Here is a 20,239-nt window from a genome sequence, read left to right as displayed (position 1 = left end):
TAAGACAACAAACAGCGGTTTGTTCTGAGCAATGCATGAGGAATGCATCCTCTTGTTTGGACGACTGCTTGAAAAGTCAGTCTTCTCTTTTATGTAACCTTCTGCTCTCAGTGAGGGGCTAGATACAACCTACTTTTTTTGATCCATGGTAAATACATCTGTTTGCTCTCCCTCTTCTTTTGTACCTCCATTTTTTCCCCTCTGCTAGCTTTAAGTACTCCCTGACAGCACTCATATTTAAACGAATGTCTGACAACTTAGAACTCACTACAAAAAACCAGCTCTGCCCTCATACCACCTTCCATCTCAGCTGTCACTCAAGTTCTTTCTAATCATGTCAGACTTGATTAGTATCAATTTGACTGCTAGAAAAAAAGCCAGGGAAAGCTCGCGTATATAAATACTTTTCAAATATCTCAGAGAGTTAGGAGGACAATGAAGACTAATGACACCAAAGTCTAGCAGAAATTAGTTTAATGTAAGGATTACTGCCATATGAAAAGGCTGAGAAATGAGCAGAGCATTCAACAGACTCACAGAGTTGAGAGATTATCCAAGAAGTGGTCCTGCAGACCCTTCTACTCCCAGCAATAGTCGAACAACATACAGAGACTCCATGGCAGGGGGGACTCAAACATGGCTGGATAGGAAGGTGAGTGGAGCTACGGTAAGACAGAGGTAAGGAGGACATTATGAGATGCTCAAAAGAATTAATAAAAATATCTTTAAAGGTAACATAAAAAAGAGGTGGTCCTGGTAATAATGAATGATGCTTGAAGTAAGGGTATTGGAGCAAAGGTCAACCCTCACAGGAACTGAAGGTTGACTTTTCCATTTCTTCTAACTGATAAGATTGTGGGGGAACAGGAGTCTCCAGAACTCTTATCTTTTATGACTGGAACACGTTTGCAGAGAACACAGAAGAAGGTTGGAAGATTTACGGAGAATGTAGATAAAGGAGTGATTAGAACTAGAGTTTAATATGACTATAAGGATGTCCAAAGAAATAAAAAGGCCAGATTGATAACTGCAGCATAAACAAGAGGCTGTAAAAGAGAATCAAATGGGGAGTAAAGTAAAAATGCAAGATTTAAATTGAGAGCTTTGTGGAGCAAATTAGCTATTAACTATAGCTTGGAAGCAAGCCAGAGACACACACAGCACATGTCAGAGGCTGCTCTTTTGGAATTTCCTGTTTCTATGGATAAGTTAGCTTATAAGCGTCACAGGAAAAATACCCATTCAAAATTCACTGGAAAGAAATAACTACCAAACTGAGGATTCTGTAACTAATTTAAGAATCTGAAAGGTCTAAGGAAAGATAAACTGATGGTCACTCACTAAAAATGCTGTAACAGCTGGCCTTGGTGATCTCCTAATAGATCAGCTCCACTGTCTCTTTGGGTGGGTGCCCCCCCTTGCGGTCTTGACTTCGTTGCTCATGTTCTCCCTCCTTCTGTTCCTCATTTGGACCTTGGGAGCTCAGTTTTGACCCTACTGCATGTACTGGCTTTGTGGGAGCCTAGCCGGTTTGGATGCTCACCTTCCTAGACCTGGATGGAGGGGAGAGGACCTTGGACTTCCACAGGGCAGGGAACCCTGACTGCTCTTTGGACTGGAGAGGGAGGGGGGAAGGGAGTGACATATGGGGAGTGGGGGGGGAGGGGGAGGGAAAAGGGAGGTGGGGAGGAGGCAGAAATTTTTAATTAAAAAAATTAATAAAAAATGCTATAACAGAAGAATAATTCAAATTTTTGAAGAGCCAGGAAAGGACGTATATTTGATTGTGGTAAAAATATAGTTAAAAATAAAGTGAATATAATATTAGGAGTATAAAAGAATATTAACAACATCTCATAGGTTTGCAACCTATATAAAACTAAAATATATGATATTATATATTCATAACATATTATGAAGGATATGGTTAACTTAAATGCCAGAATGCCCATAAAACACTATAGGTAATATTATAAAATACACATACTCTTTTGTATCAGGCTCTAATAGTTTTAACACTGTATGGCAATCTTTTAGATAGGTGTTAAAATAATACAATAAAAACTAATTTGCTGAAAGATAAAAGGGTAAATAAATATAAAAGTGAAGAGCAACATGGGAAGCAAAATAGTAATAGCATTTTGAAATTCAGTTGTATTGGTAATTACACTAACTGTAAATGGACTAAATATTCTTTGATTACGCTAGTAGTCCCATCTCTTTCACTGTCAAACTTTTTGGTAAATTCCGGACTTTGAATGTTTTTTTTCAACATTTAACTCATGTTAATGAATTGGTTCCTTCCAAACTCAGTTTATATTATGCAGACTGCTTTTGGAAAGATGATCATTTAGTGTGGCCTCCTGGTAGATTGGGAACTTAACCACTTTCCTTTCTGAAAGTACAATCTTGTATTATTTTATGACACATTTTCCCTGGGCTTTGCTTCTGCTTCTCTGATTGCCTTGCCAACCTCCTTCTCTGCAGACCCTCAAAGCCCAAGTTAAAGAAATGCTTCCTTAGCACCTTTGTCAACTTTTTTAGCTGAATACATTTACCATCTACCATATTATAGCATATATATATATTATATACTACATATGTATATATATATATATATATATATATATATATATATATATATATATATAAATTTCTTCCTAGTTCTAAACTTGAGTATCCTACAAAGGCATGCCAATTACAATATACATCAGTTCAACCTAAACTTTAGATCTACTCTTACTTCAGCGAACCATTAAAATTTTACCTCATCAATTATGCTTTCCAGGAAACTGGGAGTCATCCATACTACTTCTCTTAGGATATAAACAAAATATTTGGGTTTCCTGCATTCATATGCCCAAATCTAATTCTCAGGGTGTAGGAATTTGGAGGTAGGATTCTTGGTAGTTTAGGTCACAAGAGTGATAACTCACGAATGAGATTAGGATCTATTCAACTATCAAGACTCTTCCCCCTCCCCCCCGTTTTCCCATGCAAGACAGTAAGAGGATGACACCCTAAACAGGCAGGATGTGCACCCTCACCAGATGTTGAATCTGCTGGCGATTTGCTCTAGGACTTAGCCTCTCCTCCCCCAGTACTGTGAGAAATACATATCTGCTGCTAGTGAGGTGCTATATTTGTTACAATGACTTACCATATTCTGTCAATGATTCTGATTTTTGTTCTGAAACATCTTTGGAGAGTTTTTTTTAACCTAGCCAGGACTACTATATAGCCTGTTGCCTCAGTGGCAGCCCTGGCTTTTTGGGGGGCTGTTACCATCACATTAGAGGATATCACCCTCTAATTCATTTTCAGCAAAACTGTGAGAATAAACTTGAGAAAATCCCATGACCTAGGGTATTTTCTGTTTTAGTCAAAAGACGACCATGAAGTGACTATCTTGGTCTGGATAACAAATGTTTATTCAAATTTTCTGTCTTGCTAACTTCTACTGAATTCTTTGGTCTCTGCTGAAATGTTATATGCTTCCATACATGGACAGGCGCTCTCTCTCTCTCTCTCTCTCTCTCTCTCTCTCTCTCTCTCTCTCTCTCACACACACACACACACACACACACACACACACACACACACACACTCCCCCTCCTACTGGACATTTTGTTCATGATTACAATCAGTGTTCTTAAAAGGATACAAGGCTTCAGAGCTGGAAGGGATGCAGGTTATGAGCACTCCCACTGGGTCTTGATTTGCACTCAGCCCCAAGGAGGACATTTGTTCCAGTGTCCGATTTCCATACACACCCTCCAAAGAATTAGTTATATATTCACATCCTTTCCTAATTTATGCACGCTTTTAAATCTTTTTCCAGGTGTCAATTTAGTGCTCTCAGTGTGTCTCAGCTTCTGATCACCCCTTGCTGTCTCTATTTTTCTTTTTTAATGAACTCATTTCCTAGCTCTGTACAAGCACGGTGGTGCTAAGATTTCTCAGCAGAGGGCGCTAGAGGAACACTGCTAGGGAGGGAGCCACTTGCTCTGTCCAGTAGCTCTATGGTAGGTTTGTGACCAGCAGAAGGTGCTTTATTCCGGCCTTCATTTCCTTACGTGCTGTCCCTCTGGGAACCTGCCGCTTTAGCAGACTCAGACGTTTACCTTTCTGTGACCCTCACCATACGGACAAACTGCAGGTCTTCTGTACACTCTGAGATCCTGATTTTCTCTGCTTCCTCTCCTCTTCCCCGAGGTTTGTCTCCTATAGTCCGTAAACTACTTCCTTTGACAGAGCCTTGGCGACAAGGACTTCTCATGTTTCAGGTCTTTCAGCCACACATGCATTCTCATTCCTCTGCCATAACTGCACCAGCCACCAACTGAAGGTTTCCTGCTCTGTGGGGCCCCAAAGTCTTGCTTTCTGTTTGTACCCAGACTGTAGACTGTTCTGGCCTGGCAAAGCAGTGAGCTGCAGGCCGTCCAGGGGATTAACCTCATCTTTCCCTGGAACCCCAGCTTTGGAAGACGAAGGGACCCCTTCTGCGTTTGCCCTTCCTGGGATACCCTCTTTGACAAATATCCAAGTCTTCTTATATTCTAGAATTATTCATCATCAAGGTTTAACAACTTGGCAGCTGAGAGCAGCATGTTGGTACTTGATTCACAATGCTGCAACTATTCTTTCTATGTTTACTTTTATTTGTAATACTAATAAAATTCCGTATTTACTTGTGGATTTGATGTCTTACCTTAGCTTCTTACATGGAACTGTAAGCACCAACAGGGCGGGCACCATGTTTGTTTGCTTCCTTCCTGGTGTTTACATAATTCGTGGCATTTAAAAACTATCCCATGATATTTGCTGCGTGACTAACTTCTGAATGGGTGAATGCATTTTCTGCTAATTTATTCAGTTATGTACTTTGTATGCCTCATTAGCTCTTCTCAGACATTGCTATCTGTTTTACAGATCAGGCATAATGTGTTCTGGAATGGGTACCGGTATAAGGCACCTGATTTGGGCTCTTTAAACATGAAATAATGATAGCTTTTTATACTCTCCCATAGTCATGTCAAAAGCTGATATAGCAGTGACAGCCACAGTTACATTTCTCACAACAGCTTTTTCTTACCTGTGTGCTAATTACGAGATCCCCAAAGAAGACTAGGAACAGATGGAAGCGTTCCAAATTTAACTGAAATTACTACTATGGCTTAAAAGTTTCACATACCTTCTACTCCAGGCTTCATACTTTCAAATGCCAAAAGTTTGGTAGGTAAGAAAAAAAAGTAGATGAATCAATAAAGAGTAGTGGGGACTGTGGTAAACTATGCCACGAGTACTTCATCTGAATGCATTTAATTCAAAGAGTCAGAAAAACACCACAGAAGCTAAACAGCACCAGTGCCCTGACTGTCACATAGCAAACCCAAGTTGGAAATACTAGGACCCTGCTGGATCTCAGCAATCGGAGATCTTAAAATAAGAGATAGTTAACTCAAAGATGTTTCTTATATTATTTTGTTGAAGAAGAGCATAAAAACTAACATTTACAATGATCCCTATTTTATAAGAGGAGACAGAAATTGATTAACTAATGTAAGGCAAGAGAGACAACTTCAGGATTACAGTCTTCAGAGGACAGTGTGAAAGGTCAATTAATTATTATTGTTGTTATTATTTACTTTAAGTTGGAATACACACATTATTTACTCAATTTACAAATTAGAATTACCTTAAAATCTTAAAAACAAAAAAGTCATCAAGTTTCTGGGGCTACACTCTTGCCTATTGAGGGTGTGGGGAAGGAAACTGCAGGCATTTTCCAGGACTCCTCTGGGCTTCTGAAACAGGAACGTACATGTTTTCACAGATTGGAAACTCGTGTCCAGTGTTTCCACAAATGTTTTCTAGATTGAAAACTTCTTGTTGTTCCACTTTAATACTCAAGAAAATAGAAACCAAGGAGAGATAATAATTTCTCATCTTGTTTAGAGGAAATCCTATTTTCCCGCACTGGAGGGAGACAAAGTTTCTCAAAAAAGCTGGACGGTTCACTTTCCTACGAAAGGCAGAGCAGTTCACAGAATGTCACAAGGAAGTGGCTCATAATGCAGGAATAGAAAGTCCCCACAGTCATTCAGCATCAGACTTTCACAATACACTGATTTCTTTTTTTGCTTTTTTTTTTTCAGGAAGAAATTAAGTTTGTTTATATATGCACCCAAGTGCATGTATGCACATGTGCTAGTGTGCACAAGCTCTACCTACCTCCCTCCCTCTCTCTCTCTCTCTTACACACACACACACACACACACACACACACACACACACACACACACACGTGCATGCACACACAAAATGTAAAATAAAGGCAGAAGAAAAAGATAAGATTGTGTCATGAACGAGGTAAATAGCCAAAATTCTCTTGTTGACCCCAATTAGAGGTGGGTCATGCATGTCCCTGGAGTGGAGTCAAAAGATCACAAGGCTGTGGGGCACAGTGCATCCTTTGTTTAGTGAGGGAGCGCATGAACACTAGGACAGGGAGTCTATTTGACCACTGACAGCTGCTGAGACTATTTCGTGGGAAGTTAGGGAGTGGGAGTTATGTATGAAATTGCTGCTGTTAGCTTTAAGCATGTTTGCATTCACTTAGCAAAATCAGACACCGGATTGCATCTGGGTGAGAAATCACACACACTACCACGATGTAAGCTGTAAAGAAGGTCCCTCCAAGTGCACGGACCCATCTCAGACTCACTCAGTCACAAACATCTGGGAGGAGCGCTGCCTTAGCACAACTTTGGCGACATTCTTTATGCTACCCCAGCCTTCATGCAGAGTTAGACGTCACTGGTTTCCTGAAATCTGGACAATGAAATAGGTATTCTAGGTGACTTGTTCAGTTCTCTAACTCAGCAGCCTCAACAGCACTGAGTTCTACCTCCCACGGTCCATTGCCTACACTGTGGCTTAAAGAGCTATGCTTTTACAGATCCACATTGCTTACCAATGGTACTAGAAAATTATCTTTGGTTCTTATTTTCTTTACAGTGATAAGACAATTTTTATAAGGGATGAAAACTGAAGCAAAAGAGAAGAAACATGTGCCTTGATTTATGCAGCTGAAGAGAGCATACATTAACATTCTTTGATTTTTTGAAGAGAGAACAATTCTTGCTCAGTCAGAAGGGAAATTATTGTTTCCAGAGTACTGCCGTATAATTCACTGAAGGACAATTCTTGGGCATGGAATAGCTCAAGGAGGTTTTGCTTCCCAGTGTTCTTTATTCTTACCCATATCAGTCATTACCTTCCTGTGTTTGTAATAGAGGAGATAGCCGTCATGCTTCAACACGAACCACCTCTTCCTCCAGCCCTTCACAAAGCCCGAGTGAGTCCTCTTATGCAGGTAGCCGCGACAGGTGGGCCACGGAGTATTAGGACAGCGGCTTATGTCGGATCCCACCACCAGCGTCAAGATGTCTGGACCTACAGGCATGAATTTAGGATAGCTAGTTCAGTGACTTAATATTTTATAATCTTCTGGAGGTACAGAGTCTATGAAGACGTAATGGATGGAGAAACGGTCAGAGTTTCTGAAGTAGTGAAACAGAATCCTGCCATTGCATTAAAACAACTTCCTCAGAAATTCATTCCTATGTGTTTATGAAGAATATAAACCACAATTATCTCGCTGCTGAATAACCACAAGGGCTCTGATGACAGAGTCAAGTCTGTGCAATGTTACTGATGTAGTACCAACCTAATTCCTTAAACATCTTGATTTACTTCCTAAGAAGAAGTGGGGGTGGGGTGTGCCTCAATTTTTCTACCTCACTTTTATTTGCAATAATTAGCCTCCTTAGTCTGGTTTAGCCAAAGGGAGAGTCTATATCACTACCTACCTCTCTAGCTGAAACTGCAGCTTATCAAATCCCTCGAGTCTGGAAATAGCGGTTCCGGGTGGCCTTAGGTACTGCCTCTTTTCTGTGTCCACATTAACGTGTGACTTTACCCTGAGCTTCCTGTTCCTGTCTTTCTCGGAACATCTTCCTGGCTAGACTTTTGTGACACAGAGCTGGTATAGAGTACAGGTTGTGGAAATTGTCTCTGTCCCTGTTAACATGGGGTCACTGCCTACCTTACTGTGTTTTGCGACTGCCAGCGTGGACACCACATGCCTACCTTTTGATGTTTGAAGACAGCTCTCTGAATGCCACGCCGACAGCCAGCAACCCTGACACACTTTGAAGATCGCAAATGGGCGATGACTTCATTTACAATTCCTCTGAGAGGGAGGCCACATCCCTGAAGGCGGACATTTGGCCTTGGCAGCGCTGACTTCATCATGATGGTTGACATTGAGATTACCGATCTGTTTAGAACTGTCTATGGAAATGGGGGTCAGCAAGGAGACTCATCTTCCATAACTGACAAGCTCCAACCCAGGGGATCATTCCTGGCTGAGCCACATGGCCCTGAAAATAAAGATTTGTCCCAGAAAGGCTGACACAGTCTTAACTTTAGCAGCACATGAAGCACCTTGGTAATTAAATAACTCTCAGTATGTCAAGATAATTCTTCATTGCCATGTAAATACATTTTAATTTATTGAACTGCCCTTAAGCTCCTGTCAAAAACGCATCCAGAAAAATTAAAAGGAATGCTCCAGATTGACCGGCAACCCACACATGTCTTTGTCTTTGGACTGTAGTCCCCAAAGAACTGCACTCCTGGACTAATGCGCTCGGTTGACACATCTGCCAATTTATTTATGGACTGCTGCAGTGGGCTGCCCCTGAGGTCATTTTCCTCTTGCTTACACAGACTGCATGCGAGTTTCTCTGATAGCGATCAGACTCAGCTTGGGCTTCAGCCTGGCCATAAACATAACTTGGTGCGCCATGAAAAATCCTCTCTGGGGCAAGGATGTGCAGCTGGCCCTGATGCAGCATGGCTTCATCATGTGAGAAGAAAGTTTCTCATACCCAGAGCGAGGGCATGAGCCTGATGCATGGGGAGTTGCTGCGCTCTAAGCAGCTGTCGGGAGAGGGTACTTTTATCCTCTTTACCACATGCTACTTGGGGCCCAGAGGACTTGGGCTTGACATTCACAGAAGAGACTTTGATACTGTGTTTTGGAGAGAGAGAGAGAGAGAGAGAGAGAGAGAGAGAGAGAGAGAGAGAGAGAGAGAGAGAATCTGCTTCTGCAGTCATTGCGCACTGAAAGAACTAAAATTTTAAGTGTCAACGTTTAAAAACTGATATTAGGAACTGTCTGAATTTGGGACTTTAAAACTAACACAAATTAAACACTTTGCCTGCATTCAGTAGGTGCAGACTGAGCCTTGACATTCTATGTCTGTAGCAAGTTCTTAGATGATGTCCAAATACAATTTCAGTTTCAAGCCCGCAGGCACTTCTGTCTCTACGAGACCCCTGCTGCTTGGTCTTTGCCACCAACCATAATATATCTTCATTTCTTCATCTGTGATTTAGTTTCCATTGACCACATTTATATTTAACCTCAACATAATTCAGTTAAGAAAGAAACTCTTAGTTCCCTCACCCCATATTACTACTTCTGCTTCTCAATTTCGTGAGCCTGGGAATTGAAGTAGACAGCCATCGCCTGTACCTACTGAGCATCCTGCTTGCTTTGAGTAGTGGGTGGGATAAAGCATGCAGATAGGTGACTATCTACAGCGTGAGGTGACAGAGTCAAGAAAATTATCGGTTTTGTGAGATAAAGAAGTTTTCGAATCACATCTTTACCCACCGCAGTTCTTTCGTAACAAAGTCCTTCCAAACAAAAGCTCCCCAGAAACAACTTCCCCCTCGCATGCTGGCCCATGTTTGGAAGTGTAGCATTCGGTGAGGTTATTTGCAGCTACAGGGAACAGAAAAATAATTTCTTTTTCTAATTCACACTTTCTCCTTGGCTCCCTGTCTGATTATGCCACCAATCTTAAGCTGTGTCGGAGTCACACCTCCGCTGCCAGACAAACTTTACCGCCCTCACACGTGTGGAAATGTGCAAGATGCCTTCTGTCCCCGAGGGCTTGCACCGTGTTCAGCAGCCGAGAACCTGGCCTCCGGAGGCACTTCAGCGTTTGCTTTTACTAAAGCCTGCACTTACTGAAACGAAGGCCTGATGGAGCGGACACTTGCCAGCTCCCTGAGCTTCAGGGTCTTCCCTTACCTCCCAGATTGGTGATTAAATCTCCTCTTCGAATCTGCTAGTAAACAACCCTATTAAAAATAAGCCAAAGCCACTGTATGGGGCAATCTAAATAAAGACTCAGCAGAGTGTGGTGCTGTATACCTGTAATTCCAGCACAGACGGCTGAAGCCAAAACAAGAGGACCCCAAGCTGAAGGTTGCCTTTGGGCCAAACAATGAGAATTCGTCTCAAAATGCAAGTAAGCTTAGAAAGCCCCAAAGAGTCACATAGAGATGTGGTCATTTTCAGTATGACACTGAGTGCCTTTCAACAATCAGTTCTGTCTTCCTCATCATCACCAGAATAAAGGTCATTTGTGCAGGGGTGTGTATAGTACTCTGACTAATAATGCCAATTACAAAGTAAGAGTTTGGAGTGGTGTCCCCCTTTCTCGTGCTACTCTGTTGAGGTAAGATAACAAAGTAAGATTTTCAGTTATAGGGCTGTAACTGTTTGGCCACGTCTTTAAAATTCTGGGCAGAAGAAGAGGGTTCAGCAGGAAGAAGGGGACGAAAACAACAAGGGTCATTAGATACATGCATGAGCCCATCAGGAAACAAAACCAAAAATAGAAAGATGCTGGCTGTGTCCTGATGTCAGGCTGGTTGTGAAAAACAGAACACGGAGAGCTGAAGAAAGTTGATCAACACTAAGAATATGGAGGTATCACTCATCATTCCACATTTAAGAGTTGCCCCCCCCCCCCGAGTCTCGCACACCTGGCTGTGCCATGATTTCAGCATTCTCTGAAAAGTGATTTGATGTCCGTAAATATGAATCACTGTCACAGCCAGGGATGCTCTTACGGAATCAGTGCTTCTGAGTGACCCCGTTTACTCAACTTTCTTTTACCATTACTGCCTACATATTTCAGAACAAGGCTCTAGTTTCCAGTTGGGGTATGGTAGACTCCATTCAAGGGGCCTCTTTTTGTTGCTGTTAAATCAAGGACAGAGTGCCCATCATAATGTTTAGACCACGCCACCGGGTTGTCTTTGGAGTTGTGAGTTCCTTGCTCTGTTTTTAAGTTATTTCTTCAAGTACAACAATTTCTCTTTTACAACAGGTATACACAAAATGGGCTTGATATGGGAATGTGACCACACTGTCTTGTGTGTGTATGTCTTCTTATGTTACATAAATGATGTCATGCTGTTTTTCTGTATGCCTGCCTGATTCTCTTCCCCATCTCCATCTTCACCTTTTGTTTATCCTTGTCTTTTCTTTTGTTTGCAACTTGAAACCATCTTTTAAAAATCTATTCGTGAGGCTTCAAAGTGAATGGAAATGCAGTGTGTGTACATTACAATGGAGGTTTACATATTCCCTTAGTAACGGTCACCCTGCTGGCTCTCATTCCTTTCTACCACATAAAATACTGCGCGAATGCCCTTGTATTTGTCCCTTAAGTAGTTTTTGGGTTTCTCTGTCCAGAAGTACAGCTTTTAGGACATAAGATTTATAAGGTACTTCACTAGGAAGTGCAGATTGCTTGCCGAGCACCCTATATCTCAGTAAGAGTGTACAAAGATTCTCATTTTCTTACCATTATGCCCGTCAAAGCTTGCTGTTATATGATACTTTTCAAAAATGTTATTGAATTTGAAACAACATCTTGTTGGCAATTTACCTTTGTTTTGGTTAGTGGGAAAATTTGTCTATAATTTTTTAATGACACTGCTTTTACCTTTAAAATTGAGGCCTGGTACAACCCAAGTCCACCTCTGTATATAGAATAATGTGTACAGAACTCAATGTATGACACCTTTGCCAAAGCTTTGATGCATATTTGGGTATTTTTGGAACTTTCTAGTCCTTTGCAGATCACTAATCTATTCTATGTTCCTACAAAAGATAAACAGTCTTACCTGTTATTATAAGTTTGGAATATATCTTAATATCTGGTATAAAATGTCCCTTTGCCAACTTGTCTATTGGTGAATAGTGCATCCATTTAAAGATATTTAATCTTTTGGATGCTTGTAAGTTTTCCAAACTACCTATACATTTAATTAAATTTTATTATGGTATCATTGAATTCTTGGAGTGATTTTGGGAGAATTAAGCGCTTTACACAGTTTTATACATAAGTGCCTAAGATAGTATTAATTTCCAGGCCTTTAGTTTCCTCCATTATACTGGATTGAACCTAATGCCTTCAACACAGCACACAGCACTCTATACCCAGCTGCATACCTATCCAAGTTCTTTTACAGACCTCGAGAGACTTAGATTTTTCCATAAATTTTTCATTATTTGACAGATTAATTCTAAACACTTAGAATTTTTGTGGCTATAGTTAATCACATGTAATTTTCCCCTTTCCTTTTTCTTGTTGTTTGCATAAATACATACTTCTGATTTTTAGAAAGTTATATTATTTTGGAGATTATAGTTACATCATCTCCCCCTTCCTTTTCATTCCTCCTAACCCTCCCATACGCCAGTCTTTGCTCTCTTTCAAATTCATGGCATCTCTTTTCAATAATTGTTGTTACATTCATATAAATGTATACGTATATACATAAATATTGCTAAATATAACCTGATCAGTCTGCATAGTGTTACTTGTGTGTATGTTTTCAGGGTTCTCCATATCGCATTGGACAATCAAATTGTACAGGAGGTCTTAGTTCTATTAGTAATTCTCTTTTAGTTGTAGGTTTCTGTCCCTTGTAATCATTTAATCTTCAGAAAGAATGGTCGCTTCCTCCTGAGAGTATATACACACTGTTTCTCTTGCTTGTATTATATTGGCTTGGTTAGGCGTTTTGTTATTATGATGAACAGGTCTGTTATAATTAGCATTGTTCTTGTCAATTGCAAAAGAAATAGTTCCAGGATTTCTTTGTTAACTATTTTTGTTTATATGTATGTGCTTTTCTGTTTTAATGGTTGGATTTTGGTTATGCTATTGTTTAGAACATAAATGTTCTTCAAATTCCTATATGTTCAACCCATGGTTGTCACCCCGTGGCACTTCTGGTAGGTGGACCTTCTTAGGAAGTAGGGCCCAGGATGAGAAAGTTAGTTCATTGAGGTGGATCAATGAAGCATTTCCTGGGACAGTGGACCATTTTGTCTCTGTGTGTTGGCTTCTGGTTATGATAGGGTGAGCATCCTCCTGTACCACATGCTGCTGACACAACAGATACTTCCACAGTTCAAAGCATCAACATCAAATGACCACGGATTGGGTCATAGCCTTGTAGGCTGGCTATCTAAAACATTTTGTCATAGCAATAAAAAGCTACATATTAGATAGTCTATATCAGAGATAAAGGGAACCGCTGCTTTTATTCTCTATGTTTGGGACATTAAAATTATACAAATGCATTGAATTCTATTAAGTAATTCTTTTGATCAATGTAGGACCAAAAGCTCTAATAGGGAACTTTAAACTTTCTCCTCGCACCCATTTTTCAGGCTTAATATAAAGCTGTTGTGTTTTATAGTTCTTCTTGGCAAAGTGTTTTATCTGAGATTCCTTGAAGTAATCTTTCTAAAGTCATGAACACCAATAACCCTTTGCCATGTACTTACATCAAATAATTCTTTACCTGGATGATGCATGTGAGTTTCTTTAATATTTGGAGAATATTACTCTATACTATTCCAGAATCTGGTGTTACAAAGTCTAATTGCATTTTGGTTCCTTTAGAGGTGATGCAGTGTTTTCTTCCTGAAGCTTCAATAATTTCCTCTTTCTCTTTACTAGTCTTAAGCTTCACTATAGACTCCCTGCCTAAGAGATTTTATGCCCATCTAGTTGATAACCTGTAAGTATTTTCTGATTTCTTTTCTTTCTCACTGATCCTGGAACATCTTGTTTGGTTATGTTTCTAATAATTTTCTCCGTGGACTAGGGCTATAGCTTTGTTGGTATAGTGCTCGCTACACAAGCATAAGGACCCAAGTTGATCACCACAACTGTATTTTAAGTGCCGTGTATCGTAGCATGTGCTTACAATCCCAGCACTGGAGAACCTAAAATGAACAAATATCTTGAGCGTATTAGCCAGCTAACCTCTCAGATCAGTGAATTGCATGATACTGAGAGATCCTAGCTCACAAAACAAGGTGGAGAGCACTCTTGGAATGACACCCGAAGTTGATCTCTGGCCTCCACAACACACATGTCCACCCCCACCACAAACACATACATGAATGTACACACACACACACACACACACCCCTATTTTTTTCTTTTCATATACTTAATTTTTTCTCTCTCAGGAATTATTGATTAAGATAGCTTTTTTTGTTCTTCTGATTTTACCCTTTGTGCTTGTTTTTATGTCTGTCTGACTTTTATCTTTTCTTTTTGTTCTTTATTTCTTTCTCTCTTTCTTCCCTTTTACTTTCTTTTTCCTTCTCTCTCTCTCTCTCTCTCTCTCTCTCTCTCTCTCTCTCTCTCTCTCTCTCTCTCTTTCTCCTTGACAGTTTCTGGGAGGGTTTATTTTTATTTTTTTAAAATTTTTATTGCTTTATAAATAATACCATTCAAAATTTCCATTTTCTCCCCCCTCACATTTCCCTCCTACTCCCCCACTCACCCTCCTCCCTTCCCCTTCAGTCCTAAGAGAGGGCAGGGTACCCTGCCCTGTGGGAAGTCCAAGTTCTCTTCACTCCATCCAGGCCTAGGAAGGTGTGCATCCAAACAGGCTAGAATCCCCCAAAGCCAGTACATGCAGTAGAGACAAATCCCCGTGTCATTATCATTGGCTTCTCAGTCAGCCCCATTGTCAGCCACATTCAGAGAGTCCGGTTTGATCACATTCTCATTCAGTTCTGGGAGGTTTATACACTAGTCTGGATCACCCAAGATCTCTCCATTGTATTCATTTTGTTATTCAGTTCACATACTGCTTTTTTTTTTTCAATATTTGTCTTCTTTATACTTAGCACTGACAACTGGCTCTTCTTTACAGCCACTTTTCTGTTTCATATTCTATAAATGTCCTCCTTGACCAATTCAGTGATTATATTGATCTTATTTTAAATTGTAAATGTCTGTTTCTTCAGATGTATTCATTTACTTGCTTATTAAAGATTATTCTTACGTTGACATTCTTTCCCTGCCCTGTTTCCCAGATTTTTTATTATTTTGACTAGATAGCATCTTTTGCTTAGGGGTTGCTATGGAAAATATACTCTGGAGCAAGGTTAAAGCTGCATCCCTCTCTGGCATTCCTCCTGGTGAGTGAGGTGATGCTCTTCGGGGCAGCACACTTCTTTGGCTGCTACCTTGGTCCAGATCCTGTGATTGCCTTGTTTGCTTTCAAGGCAAGTGACCAAGAATCTCTCAATTATTCTACCAGATTTTTCACTGTATCTGAGTTAAAAACTGTGCTGTAGTGAATTATCCCTAAGTATATGCAGGACATAGTTCACAAATACAGAATGATCTAGGTCTCCATCCAGTTGGGCACATCTCATTGATTGTCCACAAGAGGTGCTGTCCACTTTCCAGTGCTCAGTGATATTGAGGGAGCATGAGGCTTGCCAGGAGCACATGAAGGACAAGATCAATAATAAGTATCCCACCCCAGCCTATTTCTCACATGAGATACTGAGCCCTAATCTGCTATTTAATGTAATTCCTACCCTGTAACAAATACAAGTATGACATCATCTCTTCTGTCTCTTTCTATATTATTTGTTGATATCTTAGATCCATAATTTACCTTCTGCTTCAAAGGTGTCTTCAGTGTTTAGTTTGAGGACTGATAAGGACAAGAGCTTGCTTGCTTGCTTGCTTGCTTCCTTCCTTCCTTCCTTCCTTCCTTCCTTCCTTCCTTCCTTCCTTCCTTCCTTCCTTCCTTTCCTTCTTTCTTTCCTTCTTTCTTTCTTTCTTTCTTTCTTTCTTTCTTTCTTTCTTTCTTTCTTTCTTTCTTTCTTTCTTTCTTTCTTTCTTCCTTTTTGGAGAGGGAAGTTAAGATTGAACCCAGATGATATCAGAGTATAGCCCATTCTTTCAAGTAACTCCCAGGAGCAATGAATTCAAGCTAGGATGTTCAAGTCACTTTTCTCTACAGTCAATGTTATGTTACCATTTTATCAAGGGCCAGAGGCTCTATGTTCAGGTTTGGAGATAATCTCTGTTTCGTTTAATTTCCAGGAATGGTTAAGTATTATAAACAACATGTGCTTTTTAAAGGAAAAATAGAAAAAAAAACCCACTAGGAATAAAAGTATTAGTAAATTATTATTTAACACAAAATGTAAATTACAAGGAATTATCTTTGAGAACAGGTAAGTAGAAAAGTAATGAATAGCATTGCCTTACTGTCTTATACTATCAATTTACTACTGTAAGTATGATAATAAACCTTACATTCCTAAGCTGTGCTTCAGAAAGGAGAACTATTAGGGTAAGACCTTTGAGAGCTATTGCACTTGCTTATTGATAATGTCCTTGTGTTCCTGGCATACCCAGTGTACATCTTATAGATCAATAAAGTGCCAAGCTAAATTCTACCTGAAAATAATTCAGAGTAGTTAAGAAGAATGCTTACTACCTTAACTTATAAGTGGTTTTCAAATGTTAGCTTCTATGTGAGAACTCTTAGCTCTTGGTAACCCAAAGCGAGAAAGAAGGCTACTGACACATGGCAGGGCACCCGAGACTTATTCCAAATGCACATTTGAAATAATATCTCATTGTCTAAAATAATTCAGCATCCATATAATGTTCAGGAGTAAGATACCACATTAAATAATCATGTGACGGAACAAAGTATTTTCTAGTTGAATGTGTTTATCTATTATCTATGAGACTTTAAGGACTTCTAACATGGTGCTTAAGAAAGTTGTTTTCAGAGAGACCAATGGCATTAATCTTTTCACAAGTTTTCTGTGGATGGATGCAACGATACAGGGGATGCACCATAGCCACTCCTGTGGTTGCTTCATCTATGTTGGAACTGCTTGACACATAGACCTCAGGTGGCCCTCTGGGAGTTCTCTCTCTCTCTCTCTCTCTCTCTCTCTCTCTCTCTCTCTCTCTCTCTCTCTCATGCGTTTGCACACACACACACACACACACACACACACCACAGTGCCACAGTAAAACCCTGAGATCTTTACCTCTACAACCTTTCTTTGTTAACCAATGGAAAAATGAAGGGAAGGAATATATGTAAAAAGAAATGAAAAGAAATAGTAAACAAATTCTAACGAGGAAAATATCTTTGTTTTTTAATTAAAGAAATGTTTTGGTAGTAGAGTGTATCTTGCGTGCTGACAAAAATATTTTATGGGTGATGATACAAAGTGTGTGTGGTTCAGAAGAGAGATTCAATGACTAAATAAACCGTCATGTGGTTCACAGCGCATTCAAGGCACCCTTCTGTATCTGTCATGTTCTCACGCTCGAGCTTCCTGTGTATTGCATGCTCAGCATTTTCGGTGAACTCCGGAGTCTTTAACCGATCCACTTACCTTTCTTTGCAAGGTGCACAGCTTCTGCGTGTTCAGCACTGGTGACCTCAGTGCCATTGACAGACAGCACCACGTCTCCAATCTGGAGTCCCGCTTCTTCAGCAGCACTGTCTGTAAGTAGACAGATGACAACAGTCTCTTTGACAGAGGGTCCCAAATTGAGAGTCCTGCTGTTTGTACTTTTTTCTAAAAGAGACTCTTTTTCTACAGGGTCTTTCTTTCCAACTTGACAATTGTTTATGTCATTAATGAGAAAGAAAACGCTCTTCTTGTGGCCTCCCTTTCACGTCTAGGAATTACACATTCAGCCAGGCATTTGAGTGACTCCTTTGCAATACAATGGCAAAGCTGCTCCGAAACTCAATCTATTCATCCACAAGAAGGTTGAACTAGTGATTCTCATTCCCTCATTGCTTGGAGATCCCTTTGTAACCCTGAGAAAATCACTTAACCTCAATATCTTCATCTATAAAAAGGGAGCTGGGGGGCAGAGCCTCTCTGTAGGACTGTTCAGGGAACAAGTAATTGAAATACTTATGAAGTTGTGGCAGAAACAGATCTTGGAGTAGTTGGGAGGGGGTGAGAAAAGAAAGAGCGAAGGAGCTGCTTTGGCTTGCATTGTTTAGGCTCCTTCCTGAGTCTTTTCAGACAGGAAACTGAAAATAGCCTCAGCTCTTGGGTCCTTAGCTGCGGAAGAGTGGGGGCCCCCTTTCCACGGGGTATTTTGTCCCTTGCATTTCTATCAAATTCATTTATGCAGCACACCCCTATTTTCTATGAGCTAAAAAGTCAATATACTATTTAAGGTTAGTTTATTTAAAAAAAATGTGCCTCCCAGAGATTGGACCAAAATTCTTCCTACAGTAAGAAGTTGAATTCTACTTTTTCTTTCTTCTTTTATTTAAAACTCCTTTTCTCTCTCTTTGATGCGCATGCTCAATACATAAATGCTGTCTATGGACTCATAGAGATGTGTGAACAATAGCAGGCTTTTAATATGCAGATCACCACTGCTCTCCTCAAAGAATATTCATTTTAAATAATACTTTTCAAATTGTATTTTCTTTTACTATGTTTTTATGCATATGGATGTCTTGCCTGCATGTATGGTTATTCACCAAGAGAACGTCAGGTGTCAGCAGAGGCAGAAGAGAGTATCAGATCCCTGGAACTGGAGTTATAGATGATTGGGAGTCGGCATGTGAGGGTTGGGAATCAAACCAGTGTCCTATGAAAGAGCAGCCAGTGTTCTTAAACACCAATCTATCTTTCCAGCTCCAAAGAAAGTTAATTTACTATTTTACTTTTTTATATTTCGGTTCTTTAAGATGGGGTTTTTCTGTATAGCACTGGTTGTCCCAGAACACCCTCTGTAGACCAAGCTGGTCTTGGACCTATAGAGATCTACCTGCCTCTGCCTCCAGAGGGTTGGGATTAAAAGTATGCATTATAATGCCTGGCCAAGAATGTTCTTTTTAAGATGTGACTCAGTCGCTGAGGGCAACATGATGCAGAATATTATCCTTAATGACTACAATTTGTCTAAATCTGTTTTAATGGTAGAGAGGTTTCTGATTAATAAGTCATGACTCCTTTAGTTCACAAAGCGGGAAGAAGCAACCTCTGATAGTTCTATTCATTTATATACTATGCTGCGTGGAGTAATATTACATCATGTCTTGGTTGATTGTATGAATCAATTGCAGTGAATACATTGTTCCACTGTCTTAAAGGACTTAGAGAATTTGTTTATGGCATTGCAAATAACAACATAGATTGAGTGAAGTTTCTTATTGTTTTTTATATCCCCCATAATACTAGCTTACAGCTTAACAGTCATTCAACAAATACATATTGAATGAATAAATGAACCATTTCAAATTTTATGCTATAGTTCTTTTCATCATGGACCTTCAGTTTTCCTGGGAATGAAAAGAGAAGCTACCTATCTATAGAGCTAGTTCCAGGACAGTTAGGACTGTTAATTAGAGAAACCCTGTCTGGAAAAAGCCAGAGAGGGGAGACAGGGAGGCATAACAAAAAAAAAAATACACATGTAGTATTATCAAGTGACAGATATAAAACAAATTACAAAGACAGTATGAACTATGATTTTTGCAAAAGAAATTCTTAATTCTTAAAATTTGGAGTAATTATAAAATGATTTTCAGACAAAGGAGAAACTGGTCTGATATTAATAGGTAAGTGGATTATGTTTCATGAGTATCGGGAGGCCAGAGTAATGGAGACTACAAGGTTTACAAAAACTTAACCTCTGTTGTCTGGGCTCACATTTAGTTAGTCTTTCTCATATTCTTTTGCACTCGGGCATGCAATCTGAGAAAGGCCTAGCCACTGGAATGTGAACAGAAGTGGCGCTCATTTCTAGGCCTAGACCCTAAAGATACAGGAAGACCGCCCTTTCCTATGGTTTTTTTTTTTCATCTGTCTGGGAGGTGCCAGTGACTTTGAGATCCCAGGGGTTGATAGATTTGCAAAAAAATGAACCCCAGAACATGAAACATTAGGTGAAACTATCTCCAACTAAGAACATCTACATTAGACTACTACCATAATTAATAACCCTTTATTTTGTTTGCCTTG

The 20,239-nt window shown here is 39.9% G+C and overlaps 1 protein-coding gene across 1 annotated transcript in view; it reads right to left on the bottom strand.

The window, feature by feature from the left end:
• LOC142836811 (uncharacterized) overlaps positions 1-20,239 on the bottom strand; it is a 107,717-nt gene that overhangs the window by 50,633 nt on the left and 36,845 nt on the right. The window contains exons 6-7 of the mRNA XM_075951422.1: positions 17,636-17,746; positions 7,280-7,458 (exon numbers count right to left, since the gene is read on the bottom strand). Of these exons, the coding sequence (XP_075807537.1) occupies positions 7,280-7,458; positions 17,636-17,746 (290 nt within the window). The remainder of the gene's footprint in view (positions 1-7,279; positions 7,459-17,635; positions 17,747-20,239) is intronic.

Source organism: Microtus pennsylvanicus, chromosome 17 (genome assembly GCF_037038515.1).
Source record: "Microtus pennsylvanicus isolate mMicPen1 chromosome 17, mMicPen1.hap1, whole genome shotgun sequence".
NCBI classification, from domain to species: Eukaryota; Metazoa; Chordata; class Mammalia; order Rodentia; family Cricetidae; genus Microtus; species Microtus pennsylvanicus.
Note: the sequence above shows the minus strand (reverse complement) of the source record. Positions and strands in the feature narration are given on the sequence as shown.